Below are 25,798 nucleotides of genomic sequence, written 5' to 3'. Positions count from 1 at the left end.
AGGGGGTGAGGTGGGGTGGGCAGCCAGGGGGAACCCCCGCCAGATGCTCAGGACGCTGGGACTCCCTCAGGCTGGCCTGACGCCCTCCACTTCCCCTGCCCCTTACTTTGCCCAAGCCGCAGCCCTCACCAGGATGACCTCCTCTGCAGCGGTCAGAGGGTCGGTCAAGACGCCTTTTACGATGAGGAAACCAAGGCAGCCAACATGTCTGTGGAACTTACACGGGTCTCAGCACGTGGCGGGTGCTCCCTTCCGCAGCCTCCTCGGCCCAAACCCAGTAGGTCCCCTTTTACATATGAGAAAACGGAGGCACAGAATGGTTGAGTGACTTGCCCCAAGTCACACAGCAGGTAGGAGGCAGAGCTGGATGCAACTGGCGGGTTGGCGGCTACCCACTGAGACAGGTCCGCAGACAGAGGGGTCCGCGTGGGGCTGGGGCTCTCCCCTCCATGACTGGGGAGTATCCCAACCCACCTCTGGGTTCTGTGATAATCAGAAAGCGCTCCGGGGGCACTTGGGCAACCCCGAGGCTGGGAGCCGTGGCCTCCCTGCAAGGGTCCCCGTCTGTCCCAGGCAAGGGCTGGGCTCTGAGCTGTGAAGACAGAGACGGGATGGAGGGTTCAGCTGCCTCCTTGGGCCCCCATAAGGCCCAGGGGCTGTGCTGTGGTACCCTGAGCGCAGGTACCCCATCACTGGGGCTGCGTGTACGGCCGTGTCCACGCCTGAGCACAGGTGTGAAAGCAGAGAGCCTGCGTGTGGCTCAAATGCCACCATTATCCTGGCGACCTCGGGGAACCAGGTGCCTGGCAGGTCCCTTTTCTGACACGGGAGTCTCGGGGGCAGGACCCCAGCAACTCAAGGGGCTCCTGTCAGCGCGTAGCTGCTGAGTGAGCAGATCCTGAGCACACAGGCACACACACACACACACATGCGTGCACATCTGGACACACGTGCACACATGGACATGCAAGTGCACACACAGGCACACAAGTCCACGCACACACACACACCATCACACAGATGCACGCACACACACACAAACACAAATGCACACATGGACACACAAGTGTGCACACACACACACACCCCCCACAGGACATCAGGGACAGTCAGATGGGGTCCCTGCAACACGCCAGCGGCCGTCCTCTCTGCACAGCAATATTTCGCTTGCAGCTTTTGCAAGTCCCTGGCCACCCTGCCTTTGGTATCTTATTAGATTTCGTACTGGAGGAAGGGGACACACTCTCTTCAAAATTATAGTCATAATTCCAGCTAACGGTGTGAAGTGGAATCCGAGGCCTCGGGGGAGCCCTTTAATTTAGCTTTATGGCACTCGTCAGCACCTGGGATTCTCCCTTGGGGTGACTCAGAGCGAGAATCTAGACCAGAGGAAGGATGGGCTCTCGGGTGTGAGAATGAGACTCCAGGGGGGAAGCGCGGACGGGCTCCAGCGCCGATGTGGGCCTCCGGGCGCTGGTACCGAGAAGGGGCCAGGAGACCGGGGTTGCCACGGGCCCGCTCTCCCCACGCCCTCACGGCTGCAGCCCGGACACCTGGCCTGCTGCCCCGGCCACAGCAATCGGCCCTCTCCCAGGACCACGTGAACCACTGAGCCCTCCATCCGGGCTGAGCCCGGCCGCCTCCTTGACATCCCCGACCGGAGCTGGGGGGCGTGGCGTCAGGAGTGACTACGGCTGGACAGACTCACCGCAGGCAGGTGTGGTGAGCCCAGGTGAACGGGGCACGGTGGGATGGGGAACCGGGTCACGAGGCAGAAGGCCGGACCAAAGGGGGCATTCAACCCTCACCAGAAACACCACGCCGGGCAGGACACACCAGTGTGCCGGCTCTCCCTGGGCCACCATGGGTGAGGACAGAGTTCAAGGAGGACAACTCTCATGACCTGCCCCAGCTACATGACCTGGCCTCAGTGCTCTCATCGGGGAAATGGGAGGCTGCAGGGTCCTCTGTGGGGAACGAGCCAGGTGGGCTGAGGCGCACGGAGCAGTTCGTGGGTCCACGTGAGATTGCAGAGGTGGTGACGGGGTCAGAGAGGTCACTGCTTCGGCTGCTTCAACAGCACTGAGGCCCCAGTGACGAGCCCATCCCCAGGGAGTCACATCCCGGCCTGACAAACTCTGAAGGCCAGTGAGGAGGTGGACAGCGTGCCCGGGAGCTGGAGCTCTGGGTGGGAATGCAGCCCCCCTGACTGCTGGGGACACAGGGCAGTCAGAGGGTGCCCACGGCCCGAGTGAGACGCCCGAGGGGGTCCACGCTCTGGCCTATGCTGGCCTTGTCTCCTCTTCTAGAAAGGGGATGGAATGGGGTTCCCACCCCCCGGGCTGCTTCAGAGTCTGCCGGGACGCTCCCCCCGCCCCTGCCTCGTGGGCAGACACAAGAGGACCAGCCGGGGCTGCTACTGAGTCTGGTGGGGGGGGTTGTCGGGCTCCAGCACTAGGACGTGGCCCCCTCGGAGCTTCACCTGCGCCAGGGTGTCTGGTGGCTGCGAGTGTGAGGGCTCTTTCTGGCTAAGGTGTGTTGACGGTAAACATGGCGCCCGGAGAAACAACCTAAATGTCTATCGACAGATGAATGGATAAAGAAGATGTGGTGTATATACAATGGAATGTCACTCAGCCATAAAAAAGAATGAAATAATGCCATTTGCAGCAACATGGATGGACCTAGAGATGATCGTCCTGAGTGAAGTCCGTCAGAGAGAGAAAGACGGGCACTGTATGTTGTCATTTATACGTGGGATCTAAAATGTGGCACAAATGGACCTATCTGTGAAACAGAAACAGACTCACGGACATAGAGAACAGACTCGTGGCTGACGAGGGGGAGGGGGTGGGGGAGGGAAGGACTGGGAGCTTGGGATCAGCAGATGCAGACGATTATACAGAGGATGGACGAACAACAAGGCCCTCCTGTACAGCACAGGGAACTCTATCTAATCCCCTGGGATAAACCATAACGGTAAACGAGCATACAAGGGCACCCAAAGGAGGGTACAAAAGGAATACCTATATGCATAACTGAGTCACTTTGTGATACAGCAGAAATTAATACAACATTGTAAATCAACTGTACTTCAATAAAACAGACAAAGGAACAAAGAAAAATGTATCCCCTGGAGGAGCCCTCAGCACAGGGCAGGCTGGGGCCCCTAGCTCCCTGTCTGTCCACACTTCACTTCTGAGACCCAGAAGCCAACGCACAGGGAAAGGAGACGGACTCCAACACCTGCGGCTGCCCAAGCCAGCCTGGCTGCTCTCAGGTGATGGTCTGAGCCAGGGCAGTTGGCAGAAGTTTGGTTTTCAAGTGTTCTTAACATTCGGGTTGGAATAAACCAGGTGTTTTGCTCAACCTCTGGCCCCGCCCTGAGTTCTAGAATCCAGGGGCTCCGAGCAAGGAGGTCTCCCTCTCCCTGGTCCCCACGGGAGCCCACCACCCGGCCGCTCCTTACCCGACGTGCCAGGGCTGCCAGGGCCTCTTGCCGTCCTCGCCGGTGCCGCCCAGCCTGTTGAGCGAGGGGGATCGGCTGCGGGGCCCGGAGGTGTAGCTCCCAAGGGTCTTCACGGCCCCGTCGGGCCTGCTGGGCATCTGCTGCGGCAGCTGGGGCGAGAGGCTGCGGTGGGGGCCGGCCGAGCGGACGGCCCAGTCAGGCGCGCTGGCATTGAGGTTGTTGTCGCTGTTGGAACGCAGCAGGACCCGGGGGGCGGCCAGTGTGCTGGGGGGCCGTCGCCTTCGGTTGGAGTACGCCGGGGCCTCTCGGAAGGGCACTGCGTCGGAGAGAACGCGAGAGGCGGGTGAGGGCACGTACGGCACCGTCATCGAGGCCCCCAGACACCAAGGACACGGACACCATGAGTTCTGCACCGATCCCCCCATGGGACCCCGCCGTGTGCAGAACTCACCCCGACACAGGAGCAGAGACGGGTGGAGACCAAGAGAGTCTTCCTTCCACGGAGGCTCAAGCCAGCACTTGGGATGGAAGGGACACAGGGTCTGACTTCCATCTGGGCGGTGCCCAGGCCCTCAGCAGCCCAGAGACCGTGTAAGGACGGGCTGCCCCGTCGCACATGACAGTCAGGGCACCGAGGCAGCCATGGAGTTCCTCCTCGCCACGACCTGAACTGAGCCCCTGTGTGCACTGGACGGTGTCCTCCCCCAAACCCCTGTGTTGAAGTCCTAACTCCTGGGACCTCAGAATGTGCCTGTATTTGGAGGTGGGGGTCTTTCAAGAGGTGAGGAAGGTAAAATGAGGTCACTGGGGTGGGGCCCGAACCCCACAGGACTGGGGTCCTTATAAGAAGAGGAGGTCAGGACACAGACACACACAGAGGGACGACCCCGTGAGGACACGGGGAGGAGACGGCCGTCTACATGCCGAGGAGAGAGGCCTCAGGAGGATCCAGCCCTGCCCACACCTGGATCTCAGATTCCAGCCTCCAGGACTGGAGACAGGGATTGGCTGTGGTTTGAGCAGCCCAGACACCCACAGTCCCCAGCTCTACTGGTGGGAAGCAGTCTGTCCCGACCCCCACTGGGCTCCTTTCTCTACCCATCAAACCAGGACCCGGCAGCGTGCGACAGGAGGGGACTGACAAGCGTCACCATGCTTCTTACGAAGTTCTAGACCAGAGGCAAGGCCCTCGCTCTGTGAGATCAGTACACCCAGGGACCTGGAATGAGGACACTGCTCGCAGGGCCCGTGAGGACCGGAATCCACACGGCCCGTGCCCTGGGCCAGAAACAGAAGGTGTCCTTTCCAAGAAGAGGCGACTAAAGAAATGTAAGCCTCTGGGTTGCAGGGGAAGCAACACGCCGATTCCAGCAGCAAAGGACATGGACCCCCTTCGAGCTGGCTGCCCCAGGCCGAGGCCCAATACACGAGGCTGTGCACACTGGCCAGAAGCCTGGGCGGCCGGTCCGCAAACCGGCCCGCAGGGCCACGGGCAACACACAGCCTCCGGGGGGCTTATCTGGACCTGGGGAAGCCAGCACCTCAGAGAACGGCGTCAGCAGTTCAGGACGGGGTCCTGCACGACCCCCCAGCCCAGCTGCCCAACGTCAGAGGTGGTGAGGTTCGTCATGGAAACCAAGTATAGCAACCCCCTGCTGCCAGCCCACTCCCACGCTGGAGGGCAGGGCTGACGGGGACAGAGGTGGCGTGGGCAGGGCTCACGGGGACAGAGGTGGCGCGGGCAGGGCTCACGGGGGACAGAGGCGGCGCGGGCAGGGCTCACGGGGGACAGAGGCGGCGCGGGCAGAGCTCACGGGGGGCAGAGGCGGCGCGGGCAGGGCTCACGGGGGACAGAGGTGGCGCGGGCAGGGCTCACGGGGACAGAGGTGGCGCGGGCAGGGCTCACGGGGACAGAGGCGGTGCTGGCAGGGATCACGGGGACAGAGGCGGCGCTGGCAGGGATCACGGGGACAGAGGTGGCACGGGCAGGGCTCACGGGGACAGAGGTGGCGCGGGCAGGGCTCACGGGGACAGAGGTGGTGCTGGCAGGGCTCACGGGGACAGAGGCGGCGCTGGCAGGGATCACGGGGACAGAGGCGGCGCGGGCAGGGCTCACGGGGGCACAGAGGCGGCGCGGGCAGGGCTCACGGGGACAGAGGCGGCGCGGGCAGGGCTCACGGGGCACAGAGGCGGCGCGGGCAGGGCTCACGGGGGACAGAGGCGGCGCGGGCAGGGCTCACGGGGGACAGAGGCGGCGCGGGCAGGGCTCACGGGGCACAGAGGTGGCGCGGGCAGGGCTCACGGGGGACAGAGGTGGCGCTGGCAGAGCTCCACTGAGACAGCTGTGACCAAGTGCACCCCTTTGCCGCCTCCCTGGGATGCAGGGCAGTCCTGGGAAAGCAGAGATGTAGCCAACCCAGGGGAGCCACACGGAAATGTCACAAGGCTTCCCGAGGACGCACGCTCAGAATCCACATCTGGCTCCTACAGTTGTGAGAACTTGGAAGCGACCCACGGGGGAGGTCACGCTCTTTCCAGCCGCACCCTCATGCCAGCCTGCTTCCTCTGAAGCCTGTCTGTCAGGGCAAGAGACACTATCACTTGCGTCCTCAAAGCAAAGGAACTCTTCAAAGCCCGGCCGGGAGGGAGATGGAGGAGAGGCATGCTCCGCGGACCCCTGTCTCCAGGGCCCAAGAGGCCGCCCTCTCCAGGGCTCAGCCCACCGGGGAATCAGCCCAGGCCTTACCCCCACCTCCTAGTAAAATCTCAATTTGGGGAAAAGTGCCGGGTTTGTGTTTGCTGGTCACCAGGGAGAAGCTCATCCTTGTCACTCCCTCTGTCAGTGTCGGATGGAGGCCAGAAGACTTCTGGAATGACAGAGGGTGATGTGAGCCCCGCCCGGCAGAGGAGTGGGCGGGGGGCGGGGGGTGGGGGTGCGGAGACCTTGCAAAGGACGGCGGTTCCAGGATCTCCGAGAGCAGCGGAGCTCTCCATTCACAGAGCCCGCGGGCTGCAGGACCACAGCACCAGGAGGGAGCCAGGCTCTCAGGCAGACGCTTGGGGTAGAGCCCCCTCGGGCTCCCGGCTCGTCCTCCTTGCCCCCCACCCAAGGACAGGCCCGGGGGACCGGGGGGAGGGGGGGCCCCAGCTCAAAGGGGACACCCCGAGACCAGGAAACGCCCACACTCCATGACGCGAACTTGGGCCGAGCCTCCCAGCCTCCCTGACCCTACCTACAGTCAATTCTATTTTTCTGACCCATGTAACCGGGTGCGTACAGTACTAACGCCCTTGACAGAAAGTGATGGAACTTGGGGGCGGGGGGGAGTCCTGCCAATGGCTAAGAAAGGCTCACAAGGGAAGAAAAATCGAGGGAAGAAGAGAGCACAGTGAACAAAACACCATACCCCCGACTGAAACCCTCATGCTGTGCACAGATTACAAAGACCAAAGTCCCAGAAGGCGAATCTGGGTTCATCATGTAAGCAAACGAGCACAGACAAAGTCTGTTCTTTCTAAACATTCCCGAGAACCAGGCGGAAGAGGTCTTTCTGAGAGTGGGGACGATTCACATGGGGCAGCTGCCCTTGGAAGATTCAGGGATGAAAGAGCTGGGACTTTTGCAAATACATTCTGCCTGAGGACCCATCGAGCTACTCAGATGGAATCGCCTAGGTGACATCAGGGTGAACACTCTAATGAAAATTATCTCGCTTAAACACCAAGATTCACGTTAAGTTCGTTTCCTGTGCGGTATCATTGGAAATTTCTTCCATGTTTATCTTATGGCTTGGGCTGGGAAATATCTTTTTAATCCCTCTAAACTCACGTCTTCATAAACCTCCTGATTTCATAAAACAAGAGCTCCCTGTCTGACAGACTAACTGGAACCAGCCGTGGAAATGTTGGGGGTATTTGTGTGAAAAGGGTTAGAAATAACTCTCTTCCTGTCTGAAAATAATTAATATTCCACCCAACTGTTTCCTTCTTCCAGGCAATCTGCAAACTCTAAGTGGGTGGATATTTCCTTAGCTGTCTTCCATGCATTCACTTACACGTTTCTTTTCCACAATACAAGTCACACAAGGTATGAAAAAGCAGCTGCACTTTTAAAGTCTACCGCGCTGCATTTCCCATCCGCTCCAACCCGGGGACGGCCAAGGACAGCCGAGCGGTGGTTTTGAAAGCGTCCACCCGGCTGGGGCGGCCAGCAGTGTCCTGACCTTCCTTACTCCTGCCCAAGTGCTCCGCATGTGCTCCAGGTAGCGGACAGACTAGAGTCAAACTTCCTATTTTCCCCAGGTCTTAGTTCCTAAACTGCCCTCTGGAAGCACCAGGGATGCACATGCCACAATTCTGCAAAGGGGCTGGAGACTTAGGAAAACGACAACAACAACAACAAAAAAACCCCGGCACCTTCAAGTGGGTTAAAATTCCAGACCAACTACAACAAAGCCCTTTCGCCCCCCAGGAGTAATTATTCCCCTCCATGACGGGGATGAACGACCAGCAATTTTAGGAGGAAAGGGAGGCCCCAGCTCCCCGGGAGAATCAGTAAGAAACTGCTCGTTCCTGTGCGCCACGCACCCTACAGCTTGTTCCTTACCTTCCTTCTTGCTGAAGGCATTTAACAAAGACTTCATTTTCCCTCCGACTTCGGCAGTGGTCCGCTCATTATATAACCTTCTCGGATGGGAGGAAGGGGAGCAGGGCTGCCCGGCCCCTGGGCTCTGGAGCGTCTCGGACCCGGGGAGCGCTGGCGGGCCTCTGGGCACTGCCGGCTCCCAAGCACAGCTGGGCAGGCCAGACCCAGCATGCTGGTGACAAAGCCCACCCCATATTCTGCCTGTCAGCTGGGAGCCAACTGTGCGTAGACTGGGGCTGCTCTCAAAGCCCGCGGCCTCTCCCCGCGCCCGTCATGTGAGCGGTGCCACCCTGCTTTTGTGATCAGTGCATCGGTGAGCCGGAACCCCCCCCCGCCCCCCCCCCACCGCGATGACCCAAGGACCCTCCGGCTGGGGCTCCGGCCACTCCCGCTCAGAGGCGCCCGGGGCTACATGGCATGCACTGTGCTTCGCTGATTTTCATTTTAAAGAAAAAGCCAAATGCTCTCGAATGCCGTTTGTCCGCCAGCTGATGTGGGGAGCCAGTCGAGGAGATAAAACATCCCGGTTCCAGATAAGCCGCGCGCCAGACCCGTGTTAACTGGGCGGCCGGTACCAGCCTCCTGGAATTTCTGAACATGACCCAGATTTCCATTGGCGAGAATCACACACAAGGACCCATTGCTTCTCTGGCTCCCTCCGCCCTCCCCCTTGGAGGTAATGACCCTGGAGAAAACAGGATTTCCACCCACCCTCCTTTTTTTTTTTTGAAACAAAAGAGAGATAAAACAAACTGCAGCCCAGCCACGGCTCGCCCTAATTCCAGGCAGCTGAGAAAAGTGAGCGTTTTCAGAGCCACGCTGCACGTTCCTTACAGAGTCCGGGAGACACAGGGAGAGGCGACAGGGAGAAAGTTCTGCCCGTGCAGGAAACACAAAGGGAGGGGCCATGGCTGGCGAGCCCCACGGCAGGTGGAACGGGGTTATTTCTACACAAGGAGAAAGGTCTTCCCGAAAACTAAACGGAGCATCTCAGGGAGCGGGCTCTGCCACCCGACGCATCTGCTGCTGGGGCTGTAATTAAGTGTGTGTGTTTTCTGTTGCTAAGAGAACTGCTTCTGAAATTCGAAAAAAAAAAAAAAAAAGAGCGAGCGAGAGAGAGAGAAAGATGGGAGGAGATGAGGAAAAGCAACGGGAGCCTGTAAGTTGAATTCCATATGGTCGACATGCTTTGTGCCAACAAAAATGGCAGCGTAAGCACTGGGAACATCTCCTCACGGGATGCCCAGGCTGGCGGGACGTCCCACCAAACGGTCTCTCCAGGGTAGCGAGAATGGAGACTGGGTGCCTTGTACCAGCCGAGCATTTGAGCCTCATCCTCCTTGCACTCCCACGACGCCCCATCGCACAGCTCGGAGCTGCCTTCAAACCCCGCCCCAGGTGACCCTCCCCCGCCACGCCAGCGCCCAGGCCATTTCTGCCCCAGGAGACATTCGGCCGCTGGTGCAGTTTATCAACAAAGACCCCACGACCTGCCCCTCACCACTCACGTCCCTGGGGGACAGAGGTGGCACTGGCACAGCTGGATGTCCTTGGGCCTTGGTGCAAGGCTGAAAAGCTTCCAGAAGCATCTCTCTCGGACGTAAAGGTGTCGCCAACAAGGACGCAGCCGCTTCTACCTGGGGAGCCTGCAGCTCTACCACCGGGTTTACTCGCCAGGGGTCTTCAGGGTGGGGAAGTCTAGTTTATGGGGGGGGTGTTGGCCATCTGCCCCGGCTGGGACAGGATGCCACAGGGACGGTGAAACTAGGGACTTCCCCCGGAGGCCGGGGCCCTGCCATGTTGGTCCCGAGCGCTTGCCCAGCCCAGAAACCCTCTGGGGAGTGGGCGGCGATGCAGTGCTCAACCCTCCCTCCATCTGCTAGTGATTGACGCTGTCCCAGAGCGCGAGCTTCCTCCCGCACCAAGTGCCCGCGACAATCTTTGCTGTGGCGCTGCCACCTTGGCTGTCAGCAGAGAGTGCGTGTGTTTCGGGGTTGATGGACGGCGACCTCGCCAAAGGCCAGAGGTGCCGGGCCATCGCCGGCTCCCCCGCTGTGGACCTGGGGCGGAGCCCTTGCCCCCCCCCCCCCCCCCCGTGCTGGGAGCAGAACCAGAGATGCCCAAAGGGCATTTACACGTGGCCCAGGTGGGACAGCCCCCAGCCCGCCTCCCCGTCACTGTGTTCGGAGTGACCCTCATGGGTGCGTTTGTCCACAGGTAGGAGCAGAGTTTGGAAACGAGGGGGCCCTCCTGGCTGCTCACCCGAGAGGTGAGCCTTGCTGAGACAGACCCTGTAACCAGGAAACAGGCTGGCTGGCCCCGGGCAGAGGGGCAGGCGGGGCTCTCCATCACCCCTCACCCCCCGCCCAGGGTCTACGTCCCATCACGCGTGTGGACCCGAGCTGTGCGGGCCCAGGGGATGCAGCAGTGGTCAGGACAGAGAAGGTTCTGGCTCCCTCCCAGGCTGCATGAGTGGCGGGGTGGGGGCATAAGAGCAGACTTTGGACATAACAGAATTTGGGGAACCCCAGGAAACACCCCTTAGCCAAAGGATTCCCATTCCAGACACCTTCAGTTCTTCTAATAAGCAGACAGCTCTTCCAATCACCCTTCCAGGAACCTGAGCAAACAATTCCCCAAGACTAGGAGCCAGAGCTGAGGTTCATGTGCAGACCTACTGTGTGCCCGGCCCCACGGACCAGGCTCTGCTCCACAGAAATCCTGCCGGGCTTTGGGGAGGAGGTGGTCCATCCCTGACTTCACCCTCCTCGCCCACGTAAAACCTCCTCGCCACTGGCAGGCATGCTCTCCTTGAATACTTCCAGCAACAGGGAGCTCACTACCTGTGTGCTGGCTCTGCACCCATGTGCACCAGTCTCCTTTACCGTCACACAGACAACACGCCCGCACCTGCCACATACTGACTGGAAGGGAAAGCCGAGGCGTTCGAAGCACAGACTTCATCCCAACAAATAAAGTAGGTTTGGAGGTGTCGGGGCCCAGCCCAAAGCTGGCTAAGCTTTCCTCCCATCAACTCCTAGACCCTTTCTTCCTACACGGGGCTTTCCCGGAGCATCCCAAGTGACTATCAGAGGCTGTGCTGGTCACATTCCTGCTGACTGAGGTTTGGTTCCAAATGGATTCCATTCCAAACGAGGGGGAGAAGGGAGAAGAATAATTCTGGGTCCAAGCAGGGCTGGGGTGAGGTGGGTGGCAGGTGGCAGGGGGTGGGGACCTGGATGCTACCTGGTGAATCTGTCCACCTGCTCACCCACCCATCCACCTCAAAGGATAAATGAGCATCTTTTGAGTTGGGGCCTGTTTGAAAGACGCAAAGGCAGGAGGAGGGATTAGATGGAGGTCCCCCAAATCAGATAGCTTCCGGGAAGGAAGAAGGTCACCCCAGAACGAACCCCTAGCCGTCAGCCTTCTGGCCTGGCCCTTTAGCATCACCTCAGCCCCACCCAGCCCGAGTCCAGTGCCCGGCCCTCGGTAAGAAGCAATACATAAATCATAAACGACGCGTGACGCGGCCCCGTCCTCCCGCCCGCCCCACGCCCCCCCTACCCCGGCCTGCACAGCTTTGGCCTCTGCGCCCCCTGCCCCCGCTCGCTCTGGCCGCCTCCCAAACCCTCACTGTCTGAGCCCTTCACCTGCCAAGTCTCTTGACAACTGCCTGATAACAGGCTGAAAATAATTTCATTTTTCCTATGAAAAAGGCTGTTCGCACATCAGAACATTTCAAGACGCTCTGAAGTCCTGGCAGGGAGGATGCGCCAGGTGTTATAAGCAAGCCTGGTGAGAGTCTGCGGGGCTGGTGGGTCTCAGGCGTGGACAGTCAGCCCACCTCTCCTCGCAGTGCCAGCCGGCGGGGAAAGAGCCCGGTGAGGGCAAGTGGGCCAGCATCTGAGTTAGGGGCCGGCTCTGTGTCTTACTGCTGGGCGGCTACGGGCTGGTCAGGCACCCCGGCCCTCGGTTTCCCCATCTGTAAGGTAGGAAGAACCCAACGCATTCCCAGTGTTGGCTGTGGGATCGCATAAGTCGTGTTTAGAGCACGAAAAGGGGGAGGTCAGCCTTCTGGGGTCGAGTCCCAGCCCCTTCACCTCCCAGCTCTGTGACCAGGGAAAGTCGCGATAAATCTCCGTACATTCATTTCCTCTTCTATCAGTGGGGATGTGAATGGTGTCGCCACACAGGAGGCGAGGATCAAATCAATATCTGTAACAGTGCCTGGACTTGAAGGTTGCCACGGCTAAATGTGCAACTGCTAAATAAATACATTTAACGAAAAAAAAAAAAATCTGTGAGTGAATACCAAGTCAATCTACCCGGCACCCACCCTGCCCCTGTGCCTGTGATAAGCCCTCCAAGGTCCCTCAGAATGCATTTACATGGCCCCTTTGGGTGCCGCCTCCTCCAGGAAGTCTCCCGGATGGATCCAGTCACTGGAGAGACATCCCCCACACCGCCCGCCCGACCAGGGACCTTCCCGGCTCCAGGGAACATCAATCTTCCTGAAACCAGGTCTAGCGTCCAGCTCCCCTATCGTCCCGCAAACGGGGTGTGCTCCCACTGCTGTGGACATGAGTGAATGAATGAACCGGAAAAGAGGGAGGTGGCGAGTCCAGCTTCTACTTTGTTCTGAGTGTCCCCAGGCCCTCCTCCAGGCCCACCAAGCTGGTCTCCTTGGTTGTACTGAAATCGCCTCCCTTCTCTGCCCCATCCTACCTCCATCCACCCCCATGTCCGCCCAGGCCCTGCCCGATCCTTGGAGGCCCAGCTGCCCTGCTGGGCAGCAGAGAAGGACAGCCCTGCAGGGCTGTCGTCCGGTCCCCACGGGCAGGCGCGCTGGACATCGGTCAGGCCAGTGTCCTCAGTGTCCTTGCCGTGTCTGCAGAGTCCCCACCCCCCGTCCTGCCTGTCTGGGGGTGGGGGGAGCTGGGGCTCATTCCTTCAGCTTTTGCGCTGCTGCCGGGGCTCCAGGCAACCCGAGGCACGGCCAAGGCTCTGCTTCAGGAGGAGCAACGCCACGGGGCCAGTGGGCGGGGCCACGGGGCCAGTGGGCGTGGCCTCAAGGCGGCGCCGGCTCCACGGAACAGCCGCGTGGGCTGGTTACCAGCCTGGCCACACAGCTCGCGAGCCTGGCTCTCTGGCCCCCTTGGCACACTGAGAGCCACCAAACTCCTTTGGGCCCTTCCTTTTCTTCATCAACAGCCAGAGTGATCTCTTCAATAAGACCCTGGCTGACCAGCTGGCGGGGCTGGGGCTGGGATACGAATGTCTCCAAGGCCCTGAAATCCCAGAGGTAGTGGCTGTTTCCCTCCTCTTCCCAAGCGGCCTGGGGATTCACTCAGGCCCCGCCTCCTACTTGTGGGGGTGTGGAGAAGGGAGAGCTGGCTGGGATGGAGACAGGGGCTGGGCAAGCAGGAGAGTCCCTGAGTCTATCTCTGCCATAATGCAAACTTGCGGAGGCGGCTGTAGCCTCCCGACAGACAGGAGGCCCATGGGGAACGGAGAAGAGGAAACGAAACTCCAGAGGGTCTCAGTGGCCCACCAGCCCCGCCCTCCACTTTATCTTACAGGAGCGAAAACCAGTTGCTGAAAAGGAAACTGTGTGTGCGAGAGCCTCGCCCAGCTCACCAAGCCAGGATCAGGGAGGCAGCGGGTCCTGGGGGGCTGTGGGCTAGACCCGGATTCTTCCTGCTTACTCCCCACCTGATCCGAAGTAGCAGACCTTGCTTCCTTTCCGCGTTGCTTTAGATAACTGCAACTTTAATGTTAGTAGGCAACATTTCTCCATCTCACAATAATTGTTAAATGAATCATACTTTTATAAATAACAGGGGATATAAAAAGGCGTCTCAGCACTAATGCGGGGTTATCTTTGAACAAAGATGTAGGTGTCTGCAGGATTTGTAACGTTCCCGTCAGCTGGGCCACAGAGGGAAGCTCTGCTCCTGGAGGATCCATTGAGGCCCCTGGATAATTGGGTAAGGGGCACTGATGAGGGGGCTTCAGAACACCCCCGGGGTGGGGGTCTCTCCCCAGGGCGGTCCGGCTCCCTGCTGATGGTAGCAGGGGTCAGGGGCTCTGGCAGGGGCTACCCACCAGTCCTGACGCAGTGCTTTAGAGTCAAGACCAAGGTCAGAGCAGGGACAGGGAGAGGGGCTGTGGAGGGTTGAACTGGGGCTGACCACACAGGATGAGGGTCCCCAAGGTGCATTCTGGAAGGACCGTAGACTCCAAACCCTGCCTTTGCCCCTCCCACCGTGCAGCTTCTGCCTGTGCCCCGGAGTCCCGCAGAGACGCTGCATGCCGGGCAAACGCTCTCCCCGGGTGGGGTGGGGCAAGGGGCAGCGCTGTGGCTTAATAAAGAAAGCAAGAGCCACCCTGGGTGGCCCTTCTGAGAGCCCAGCGACGGAGGACATCTGGACATCCCACAGGGGAAACTGAGGCTCAGGGCGCTGAGACAAGTCACCAGTGCCCACCCTGCCCAACTGCTCAATGGAACCGCCCTCAACCCCCAAGGCCAGACATGGACACCTCTTCCGGAAGCCCTTCTGGGTGCCTGGACACTGGGCACTGTACTGCAGGTGCCAGGGCCCCACAGAGTGAACCTCTGCAGCCACGGATGCCCACATGTCTCAGGACACACTGAAAAGTTAACCACACACAGAGCGATTTGTTGAAAGGCAGCCCCTGAGCTGGCTGGAGGGTAACCAGAGTGACCACGTGCTAGAGACAGAAGGTTATCTCCCCCAAATTCATATGCTGAAGCCCTGACTCCCAGTGGGATGGTATTGGGAGGTGGGGCCTTTGGGAGGTGATTAGGTCATGAGGGTGGGGCCCCATGATGGGATTAGTGCCCTTATAAGAAGAGGCAGGGAGAGACATCTCTTTCTGCCACATGAGGACACAGAGAGAAGGCACCATCTGCAAACCAGGAGGTGGGGCCTCACCGGGACCTGAACTGGTAGGCACCTTGATCTTGGACGTCCAGCCTCCAGGACTGTGAGAGATAAATGTCTGCTGTTTAACGTGCCCTGTCTGTGGTGTTTTGTTAGAGCTGCCTGAACTTCAAAGACACCACATGTGGCAGGCTGTGTCGTTCTCCCTTATAGGCCCCCAGGGGTCCTCATGCCATCACCTCCGCTCCCCCTGCTCCTTCACACCGCCCCTCCCCCCGCAGGCCCCTGCCAGCCCCTCTCGGTGCCCTGAACACCCCTCTGGGCCTCACCTCTGCTGTGGCCCCCACATGGACTCCTTTACCCTCCCCTCGAGCTGGCTTCTCTAATCCCCATCCTTCAGCACTCACTCTCGAGGTCGCCTCATCCCAGAGGTGTTTCTTGACCATCCTTTTTAAAAAGGCAACCCTCTTATTCTCTCTCTTAGCCCCTTGTTACTTTTCCTTCATTGCACTTCTCAAAAACTGAAATCACACCATTTGTGAGTTTGCTTATATTACCGTATTTTATCCACAGGGACTGCGTCTGTCTTATTCACCACTTCATCACCAGAACACAGCTCAGCCTCCCACTGGATACCTGTGCTTTTCTACCTTGATTCGATGAATGAACAAATGAAAGAATGATACTTTCCTACCTCACATCCTGGACTTTGTCACTGAGGCTTTCACTGTGCTTGTCTCACTACATGAAATACCTGTTTCTAGAACTCTTCCCACCATGAACACCTCCACCCCACAAGCTGGAACCTTCTGGAAGGCATGGGTGGGGGAGGGGCTTTACACAGGGTACAACACAAGACCTGGCACCAAGAGGGAGCTTATAAATACATGTTCCAGTTACTTTAGGTCCTTGTCTGCCTATTAACATCTGGGTTGTCTCTGGGTCTGCTTCTGTTAATCGAGGTCTCCTTTGATTACATGTCATGCTTTCCTGCTTCTTTGCCTGTCTAGTCATTTTTGATTCTATATCAGCCATTGTGTTTGATATGTTGTAGAGACTCTGGGTCTTGTTATCTTCCTCTGAAGAGTGTTGAGTTCCTCTGGCAGGGAGTAAAATTATCAGCAGAACACTTTGTCCTGTGAAGGCATGGCTTTTAGGCTTTTGGGGGAAATCTCTGTTGGTGTGGTCCTCATGGGAGGTCCTGAGTTCTGGGGCCCTTCCTGGGCTCTGGCAGAAACAAACTCCTCTAATGAGACAGAACCCAACTCCACATTGTCTCCCCTTGGCTCGTTGAGCTTTAAGCTACTGTGTTCCACTGGGACCCCTGGACTCTCCTTTTGCACATGACAGTTCAGAAGTCAGTCAAGGATTTGAGGGGGGTTTATGTGCAGATTTGGGGGCTATCCACTTTCCAGCTTCTCCCCCTGCACCCCCATTTCCAGCCACTCAGGTGGCCCTGACCCTGACCTCCAACCGCTGGATCCTCAACCCAGAGAAACTCACTTTCTATCAGGGAACCCCCTCATTCACGTGGGTCTCACCTGGAGGACTCCCTTCTGTCAAGGGTCCTGGCCCCTCTGGTTCCTTCTGCTTTCAGTTACCTATCAATGGCTCAAAGCAGTTGTTGTTATTTTTATATATTTTGTCTCAAGTTTGTCATTGTTATCAGCAGGAGGGTTCCTCCGACCTGAGCCGCTCTGACATTATTGGAAGGTAGAAGTCATGGGTTCATAAACATATATTAAGCAAACAAGCATCTCCCCAACTGCCCCCCTGTACGCACACACAGTATGTGGCAGTGAGTCCCTGATCTCTGTGTCTAGAGGCAGCAGCTATGTCCGCTGGGGAGATGGTGAGTGTGTCAAAGCAGAGACAGGCCGGAGTGAGGAAGCCTGGGTGTGCCTTGACCACGGACCGTGGAAGCCAAGACATGCAGCTGTTCCTGGCACCATGGGTGCCCTTGCAGCCTGGTGGGAAGGATCACAGACACTGGGGAGGTTTGTTTCAACACAAGAATCCAGCCTTTGAAGGTTTCGGGCCCCCACCTTTTAGATCAAAGTGTTAGCGGATCGAAACCTGTATAGGTGCCGGGATGCCTGGAGAATGAAGTGCTCGTGACAGCCCTGAGTGAGCACCGTGATGGTCCCCGTGTCAGTCCCACCTGGGTTCATGCCCTCGCTAGCAGGTCCTACGGCAGGTTTGTATTCTGGGAACTAATTAAGCCTCGGTGACTGATTTCACCTTCAAATGAATTCCTTCCCGGGTCGAGCTGGCAGCAGAGCTCGATCAGGTGCCACCGTCAGGCAAACCCCAAGTCCAGGCAGAACCCAACCGCGAGGGGCAGGAGAGGAGAGCAGCCTCCGGTGGGCCAGCCAGTGGGCCGTGGCCTCGGAAAGTCAGGCGAAGAGATGCGGACGGCGGCTGCCTCCCATGAGCAATTTGGGATGAGCAGAGGGAGGGCTCTGAGGGCTGGGGCGGTGGTCGTTTCTCCAACATTAATACCCGCATCATCACTGTAGCCCCCCCACTCTGAACGTCCACCCAGCGCAGCCCAGGGCCGGGCCTGTCACACGTTCCGTTCTCTCAACAGCCAGGTGAGGTGGGTCCTTTCATGCCCATTTTACGGACGTGAAGATAGAGGCTCAAGCAGTGCCAGAACCCACTCAACCCCGTGCCCTTCACTCCGGGGCAGCGCTGGCCTCACTTCCACCTCAACGTCAAAGCCAGCCAGTGGTGTCCCGACCGCTGGACAGGAGGGAGTGGGGTAGACCCTGCAGGGGGAGGGCAGGGAGCTCACCTTGGGGGGCAGGGGGAGGGCAGGTGATGCTGAATGGGGAAGTCAACTGACTCACCTGTGTGCGTACTGATCCCACCTCTGCTTGGCTGTGGGTCCCACCTCCCCTGGGCCTCAGTTTCCCCATATGTCAAATAAGGGGTCAAACAGAACGCCCACTAAAAGTCCTTCTGGCTGGCAAACCCGAGGACCCTGTCAGCTCCGTGGAGCATCCTTCTCCAAGAGGAGAGAGGGTTCTTGGGGCCGAGTGTGTGTCTTAGGGGGAGCTGGGCAGCCACACAGCGAGGCTGGAGCCTGCAGGCCATGGGCACCCCCCAACCCCGGCAGGCCGAGGACAGAACCACAGGATCTTCAGGGCTGCTGGGCAGGGTCCCACTTGGCCACCTGGGCCCTGGGGTACCTCTGAGACTCAGGGCAGGCCTCCCCAGGTCAAAGGGGCTTGATGGATTTCACTGGGGCCCCACAGACACGTTGGCTTGCTCTGCTCTCTTGCAGAAATGTAGAAAAGACGTGGGATCCAGAAATAAGACAATAGTCACCACAACAGCAAAAGTGGAAGCAGCAGACAATGACTGCTACGCGTGTCTCCTATCTGTCCCTTCTCCCCACGACCGTGCCAAGGGGCGACTCCCCCCCGTTGTGCACTGGAGGACCCTTGAGGCCCAGAGCACTTCAGTAACCTGCCTGAGGTCACACAGCCTGGCCATGGGGCTGGGGGGTGGGGTCTGCCCTTAGCCCCATCCCTGACCCAGCAGCTGATACTGAACCCAAGCCCTGCAATTCGATGTCCCAGAAGGGCCTGGAATTTCAGCCCTGACCTGGGTGCTTGCACCAGCCCCCGAGATGTCACCAGCCCCTCTGCCTGTCCTCCCCACTCACTGGGCGAGCCAGCTCCTGCAGGATGAGGGGACTGGTGGGGGCGGGGGAGGGCTGGGGGGCGTCTACCTGTCTCTCCTGTGCTGTTTCCTACCTCGTCCGGGGTGTCCAGCTGACACACCCATCTACGTCAAGTCTCAGTGGCTGCCACAGCCTGGGCAGCCATCCCTGGAGCCCACCCCACCCCATCCTTCAGTCCCAGAGGGGACCACTCCCTCCCTATCAAGTGGTCCACCTGCAACCACAGCCCTATTTCCCGGCAGGGTGCCAGGCCCGTGGGACTTGGCCACCTTCTGTGCGTCCCCCCCATTCACTCGGGGCTCCTGCAGGATGGGGGGGACCTTGTCTGTCTGTCTCAGGTGCCCCGCTGCCTGCCAGACCTCAGCGGGACAGCGAGGCCGTAGGTGATGCCCGTGCAGCCCTCGGGGACCCCCAAAGCACTTGTGCACGTCCAACACCTCATTATGTCTGAAAAGACTTTCAGATCACTCACTCGTTTTAAATTAGAAGACAGTTTTGCCTTCCCTTGATTTGGGGCCAACACACAAGCTGGAAAGAGAAAGCCATTCTGGGGGAGGAAGCACCTTTTCCCTTTGGGGCAGCCCGGGCCGGCTCCCAGAGACACCGTGGGCGGGCCCGAGGTGGTCAAGATGTGGGCCACAGAGCCCCAGGGCCCCAGTGGCTACTGCAAGGGCCCTGCCATCCGCCAGTCCTGGTTGCACCTGTGCCGAGGTTTAGCTGTGTGACCACAGACAGGCTGAATGACCTCTCTGAGCCTGTAAGTGGGGCTCTGGTGGCGTCCTTTGCACATGGCCTTTCAGAGGCCCCTTCAGTGGGAGAGCAGTGGGAGGAGGGGAGGGGTCTTCAGCCCTGCATCCCCGGGCCCTTTGGCCGGGTGTGGGCACCTCTGCACACCCCGCTGACCTGAGTCCAGGATTCTCTGCTTCGTGGCACCTGGCTCCTCCTGGGAGGCAGGGGCTCACTTCATGCTCAGGGGAGAAGCCAAGCCCTGTCTCAAAGCTGAAGGAAGCTTCGCCGTAAGGCTCAGGGGGCAGCAAGCAGGGCTCCCACCGCCCAGAGGCCCAAGAGGCGGGCAAGGTCCCTCCGTGCCACACTTCCCTGAGCGCCGTCCTTCAGGCCTGGGCTGGGAACCAGGGGACTGCGTACACACGTCCCTGTGCTTCCACCTTCGGCCCCTAAATTCCATCTCCTTCGATGAGGGGCGGTACCACCCTCGTCTTCCTCCTGGGCTGGGAGATCGGGCCTCAGTGAATCCTTCCCCAGAGACCCCTCAGCCTTCCCTGGGAGGAGCCATGAAGCCTTTGCACCCCCCATCACTCCCCAAGTATGTGTTGGGGGAGCACCCCGAGCTGTTCAGTGCCCTCTCTACACCCAGCCCGGCCGGCTTTCCTCCACGTCTCTGGACAGAAAGAACCTCCAGCACCATCATCCCGACTAACCCGTCCTCCACGGCATCAGCTCAGCTCATGCATACTCTGCTTAAAAAAAAAAAAATCCAGCAAATGCCCCATTTTCCTAATGGGGTCAGCAGAGCACTCCCTTGTGCAGAACTCTAGCTGTTCAGAGTCACCACCAGGCTGTTCTGTTTCTGCCTGAAACGGTCATGCAATTCCGCTCCCTAAACTCTGAATCTAGCCCACCATAAAGAGCTGCATCTTCCAGAAGAATATTGGGTTTTTTTGTTTTAACATCTTTACTGGAGTATAATTGCTTTACAATGGTGTGTTAGTTTCTGCTGTATCACAAAGTGATTCAGCTGAGACACATATTGTTTAAAATGCCATGCACACTTTCCAGCGTGGCACAGGCTTGCCCGCTTCCTAGGATTCAGACACACCCGGAACAGCTGTGGAGGTGGACTGGGCTCTGCATCCTGCCCTTTAAAGACTACCTAGTGTCCCAGCAGTATGGGTCATCCCGCTCCCAGTCACAGAATATCTGATGAGTCAACATGACAAATTCCTTAGAGTCAGGCTGAGACGGTTTTTGGCTTCTCGCTCTTATAAACAACGCTGCCGAGAACATCTTCACGCGCGTAGCCCCCCGCTTCCTCTTTCAAGTCACTTCCTCTGACTCTATTCCCAGGAGCGAGTGGAATTGCCAGGCCAAAAGGTCCGAATGTGTCTATGGCTCTGGATACACTTCTGGTAAATTGCTTTCCCCAAAGAGTTACACCAGAAAATTGGAACCAAATTTTCTCTTAGAAGGAAAAAAAAAAAAAATCATTTCTGGAGTGAGAAACAGAAAATGTGTCTCAACCAGGCAACGGTACATTGAGAAAAGCAAGAATATCAGAGTGCTAATAAGAGAACTCATACCTGGAGTGGCTTATTAGAGGGGATATGATCCCACTCTGAGGGGCACACCACCACCAGAGGGTCTCTCCTTCCAGCGGAGGAGTGGGCTGTGGTAACCCCAGCCCCCCCAGGCCACCAGGCAAGTCCATGAAGCTTCTCCTGTTTGGCTTCATGAACTTTCCAGGGGTCTGCTTATCAGCACAGACCGAGCTGATGACATCCGCCTTACTGGATCGGGCACCCAGGGCAGGAGGCTGTCATGGCCCCAAGGGCACAGGCGGAGCGATGGGAGATGCAGGTTATGACGCCCCTGTGTCATTCGCACAGACTGTTCCCAGGAGTCCGAGGCAGGATTCGGAGGAAGCTGATGAAACTGAGATCCCATTAGAAACAGGACGTATGTGATGAAGGAGAGAGAGATGCCCAGTGAGATTAAGAATCAAACAGGTGGCCCCGAGTGAATGAATACACATTTCCCATAATTACAGAGAGATGGAAAACAAGGGAGCAGAACAAAGGAACGAAAGACAGTGCATTTCCAACTAGTTTGCAGCCCGGTCTGAAAATAGATGCAGTTCGAGGTGGCGCTGGACTGATCTCGCCAGCGCTTGACCCCGCGCTTCCTGCAATCGGACTGCAAGCAATGCTCAGTGGGCAGGAAAGCGCACAGATGGTCCCCGTCTCCCCCCAGGAAAAGGGTGGCCTAGGGCAGCGGCCAGGAGCCCAGGATACCGTCTGGGTGCACAGCAACCCTGCGACCGGAACTGGGTTGCGTGGCTTTTGCAAAGTGGAGAGGCAGGGAGGGGGACTGGAGGGTCTGGGACGTGCCTTTGGGAGGACGGCAGCCCTGTGCAAAGTCAGGGACAGAAAGTGGGGGAGGGACCTAACTATCTGGGCAGAAAAGGACGGCGCTACCCTTCGGTGGGCTTCCTGGGGGAGATATCTGAGCCCTCAGGGTCTCAGGCTGCTCAACTGTGAATTAACGATAATAACAACAACGGTGATGATGATGCCGGCTGACACTGACCCGCGGCTCACACGGCCCCAGCCCTGCTTTAGCACGGCGCGTGCCTAATGTCAGCACCAAAGCCACAAGGAGTAATGCTATCCCACTGATGCCAAGGAGGCAACTTCAGCTCAGAGAGCATCAGTAACCCGCCCAAGGTCACAGAGCTGGGATGCAAGCCGAGGCCCAGAGTCTGCTCTCATTTAAACCCGCACACACTCCGGTGCCCGGAGGACCTACCGCAGTGGGTGCCGTGGGCACAGAATGGGTTGATCCAAACGTGGAGCCTTTGGTGCATGTCCTGGTGCAGAGGATGTGCCCGGGCACACGACGGGATGTGGGGATTTGTCTGGGTTTGCAAAAGAACACTGCGCCAGGGGGCCGCGCCTCCTTCTCCGCTCTGAGGAGGGGTGTGACCTCAGCAGGGCCAGAGGGGCCCTGGAACAAGACGGCTGAGCCCTTGGCTTCATGGGTGAGGGGTGCAGGCTGACACAGGAGGGGGCCTCCACCCCACACAGGGTCTATGCGGGCTTCGGGGAGACTGAGACACCGGCCTCTGCTTTAGGTCTCATGAGCCATCCCGTGGAGTCAGGGCTCCTCTGGCAGCTGGGATGGGATGTCCTCCCCTCTGCCAACACCACTCTGATGACGGGGTCCCCCAACGCAGCCTTGTCCCTCAGGGCAGCGCCTCTGCTCTGTGTTCTTAAGCAAGACAGCAATGCCAGGAAGCAGAGCCGTCCACCCCAGAATCTGCCGTCGGTGTTAAAAATGCGGGGCGTGTCTGGCTTCCAGATCACGTGCCATGCCAAGGAGGGGCCTGCCCGTCATCCCACCCAACACAGGCATCTTGAATTAACTTCAGATTCCGCTAGAAAGGGGCGGGCAACAACACCCTGCCCGAGCGTGTCTCTGCCCGTGGCCGCCGCGGCACCTGGTCTCGCTCTACCAAGTGCTCAGTCCCCACGCTCGGCCCCCCATTAATTCAGCCCAGGGCTCGGGTTCACAGATGCAGTGTCTGAGCTATCTGAACGCGCCCGGGGTCTTCGGGTAAATGAACTGACTCGGGGAGTTCCCTTCCCTGGCGGTCCAGGGGTGAAGACGTCGCCTTCCAACGCAGGGGGCGAGGGTTCGAGCCCTGGTCGGGGAGCTAAGATCCCACATGCCTCGCGGCCAAAACACCGAAATATAAACAGAGGCAATATTGTAACAAATTCAATAAAGACTTTAAAAATGGTCCACATCAAAAAAATCTTAAAAAAAAATAAAATGAACCGACTCAGCTCTGCTACCCCCTGAACCCTTGTAATCTGGCCTCAGAGTGGGTCACCTGGGAAGGTGTGGACCAAAGGTGAGGGCAGGGCTCAGGGGGCGCCGGGGTGGGGCGCCGGGCGGGGGGGAACCGGCCAGCGTGGGGCACGGCTTCCTTGTGGCTCTAGCAGGCCTGGCAGGGCCCGGGTGCAGGAGGCTGTGCATCCACTTTCAGCTGCTGGAAAGAGCGTGTAGCCCATGGCTCTTCCTTTTACAGCCCACGAAGCAGCAGGAGGGGCCTCTCCCAGGACAGCATTTCTTTCTCCCCGAGTCTCTTAGCTACGGCAGTATTATTATGACTTCCTAAAAAAGAAGCCGGCACCCTGGATTTCTACATGAAATCTGATTTTAAACGCCGCGACTAGTGACTGTTTTATAGAAATGTGTCTTAAGGTACGGGTAGAAGGAGCTGCTGTGAGCCGCCGGGAATTTGGGGGCTGGGGGGCTTGAATGACGGCTGCTCCCTCTCTGAGCACCCCCGCAGGGGGAAGCAGGCCCCCCCAGCCCACCCCCGAGCACCCCACCAGGCCCAGCGCAGTCACACGGCGGCCTCGGTGTTGACTCAGTGCGGCTCTCCCAAAGTGAGTTCCACGGGACCCTGGGGACCCTGGAGGCAGATGGTGCAAAACAGGTTCCACAGTCGAGTCTGGGAAACACCAGGTCAAACAATGTCAGTACCCACCAGGGCCTTTAACGTTCTAAAGTGCGTCCCGAGGGTCCAGGAAGGGTACAAAGCAGGCAGTGTTTCCAACGGGATTCCGCCCCAGACCCGTGTGTTCTTGCAGAACAGCCGGGAACTCACTAGAACGCAGGACTCTGCACGTGCGATCAGGGCACAGGCGGCAGGCCACCGAGACACAAGCTTCCCGCGGTGCACCCGGGGTGCGATCGCTCTCACGTTCAGAATCAGAGCCCCCGCCTCACCCCACGGGGCGAGCCTGACCCCAGCCCCTTTGGAGACCACCAAGCATCAAACGAGTACGTGACTCTAAGGACCAACGCCACAGCGACACTCAGGCCTTGTGGCCCGGCGGCTCTGCTCGGGGGTTTCTATCCCAGGAGGCCTGAGCCGCCAGCACGGACGGGCGGCTAGGGCGCCCAGGTCACGGTCAGTGCTGCAAACAGGCGGGGCCGAGCGCTCGGGACGGGGAGCAGGCCGGGCACGCCCCCTGGGACGGCAGACGGGGTTGGCGAGGACCGTGAGGCCGTCCCCTCCGTCGGGGCTGGTGGCCGAGGCAGGCCTGGTCGAGGCATGAGGGGCCTGGCTGGAGCAGAACCGCACGTCCACTCGAGGCATCCCCCGGCAGGCGACCTCACCTCCGGGCCTCGGTTTCCTCCTCCTCCAAATGGGAAACGCAAGTGCTCGAGTGAGGATGAAACGGGCTGACACACACGTTGGCTATTCCTGGCCCTTCTCCCTTTGAGAGTTCTTCTTGCGGCATTTATGCCGTCGGAAGGCAACCGACGCAACAAATAGGCAACAAGAGGCGGGGGCGTCGCGTCAAATCCACTGACAGCCGCCATTTATCCAGTCCTCGGGCTCATGGTCGGGGTAAATGTTTCATTACCTTATCTCCTTTTTCGAAAAATTATTATTATTATTTTTGCGGTACGCGGGCCTCTCACCGCTGTGGCCCCTCCCACTGCGGAGCACAGGCTCCGGACGCGCAGGCTCAGCGGCCATGGCTCACGGGCCCAGCCGCTCCGCGGCATGTGGGATCTTCCCGGACCGGGGCACGAACCCGTGTCCCCTGCATCGGCAGGTGGACTCTCAACCGCTGCGCCACCAGGGAAGCCCACCAGGCGGATTCAGGGAAGCCTGAAAAACTATTTTTAATGATGGTCAAGTACACACAACCTAAAACTGACTATTGCTGGTAGCCTAGTGGTTAGGATCTGGTGCTTTCACTGCTGTGGCCCGGGTTCAACCCCTGGTGGGGGAACTGAGATCCCACAAGCTGAGCGGCATGGCCAAAAAAAATTTTTTTTTAACCATTTCTAAGTGTACAGGCCAGTGGCATTAAGTACATTCACACTGTTGTGTGGCTGTCCCCTCCATCCATCCCGAGAACTTCTCCATCTTCCCAATCGGACACTCTGTCCTCATTCAGCACTAACCCCCCACCCGCTCCCCAGCCCTGGTCCCACCATCTACTTTCTGTCTCTCTGGGTTGAGGACTCTAGGTCCTCCTACGAGTGGAATCGGGCAGGATTTGTCCTTCTGTGACTGGCCTGCCTCACTCAGCATGTCCTCCGGTTTCGTTCATGTTGTAGCAGGGGTCAGACTTTCCTCCCCGATTCCCTTGAATCTTCACCACAGTGTCAGGAGGTCCATACTCAGATGGCCAGAGGGGCTCAGAGAGGTCAAGCGACATGCCCAAGGTCACACAGCTCCACCTGGGACTTGGCCCTGGACATGTCTGCTCCAAGCCCCACCCTGGCACTGGCCAGCCTCACGCCCACGAGGAGCAGAG

The 25,798-nt window shown here is 58.8% G+C and overlaps 1 protein-coding gene across 2 annotated transcripts in view; it reads right to left on the bottom strand.

Moving 5' to 3' along the window:
* SHANK2 (SH3 and multiple ankyrin repeat domains 2) overlaps positions 1 to 25,798 on the bottom strand; it is a 453,317-nt gene that overhangs the window by 264,612 nt on the left and 162,907 nt on the right. Inside the window, exons 1-2 of one of the 2 annotated variants that reach the window (XM_060160930.1) lie at positions 8,076 to 8,112; positions 3,470 to 3,785 (exon numbers count right to left, since the gene is read on the bottom strand). In XM_060160930.1, coding sequence (XP_060016913.1) covers positions 3,470 to 3,785; positions 8,076 to 8,112 — 353 coding nt within the window. Of the gene's footprint in view, positions 1 to 3,469; positions 3,786 to 8,075; positions 8,113 to 25,798 lie in introns of those variants that run through there. The other variant, XM_060160929.1, reaches the window with a different exon arrangement.

Source organism: Lagenorhynchus albirostris, chromosome 9 (assembly GCF_949774975.1).
Source record: "Lagenorhynchus albirostris chromosome 9, mLagAlb1.1, whole genome shotgun sequence".
Lineage (NCBI taxonomy): Eukaryota > Metazoa > Chordata > Mammalia > Artiodactyla > Delphinidae > Lagenorhynchus > Lagenorhynchus albirostris.
The sequence above is the reverse complement of the archived record's forward strand: the minus strand, read 5'-3'. Positions and strand labels throughout refer to the sequence as shown.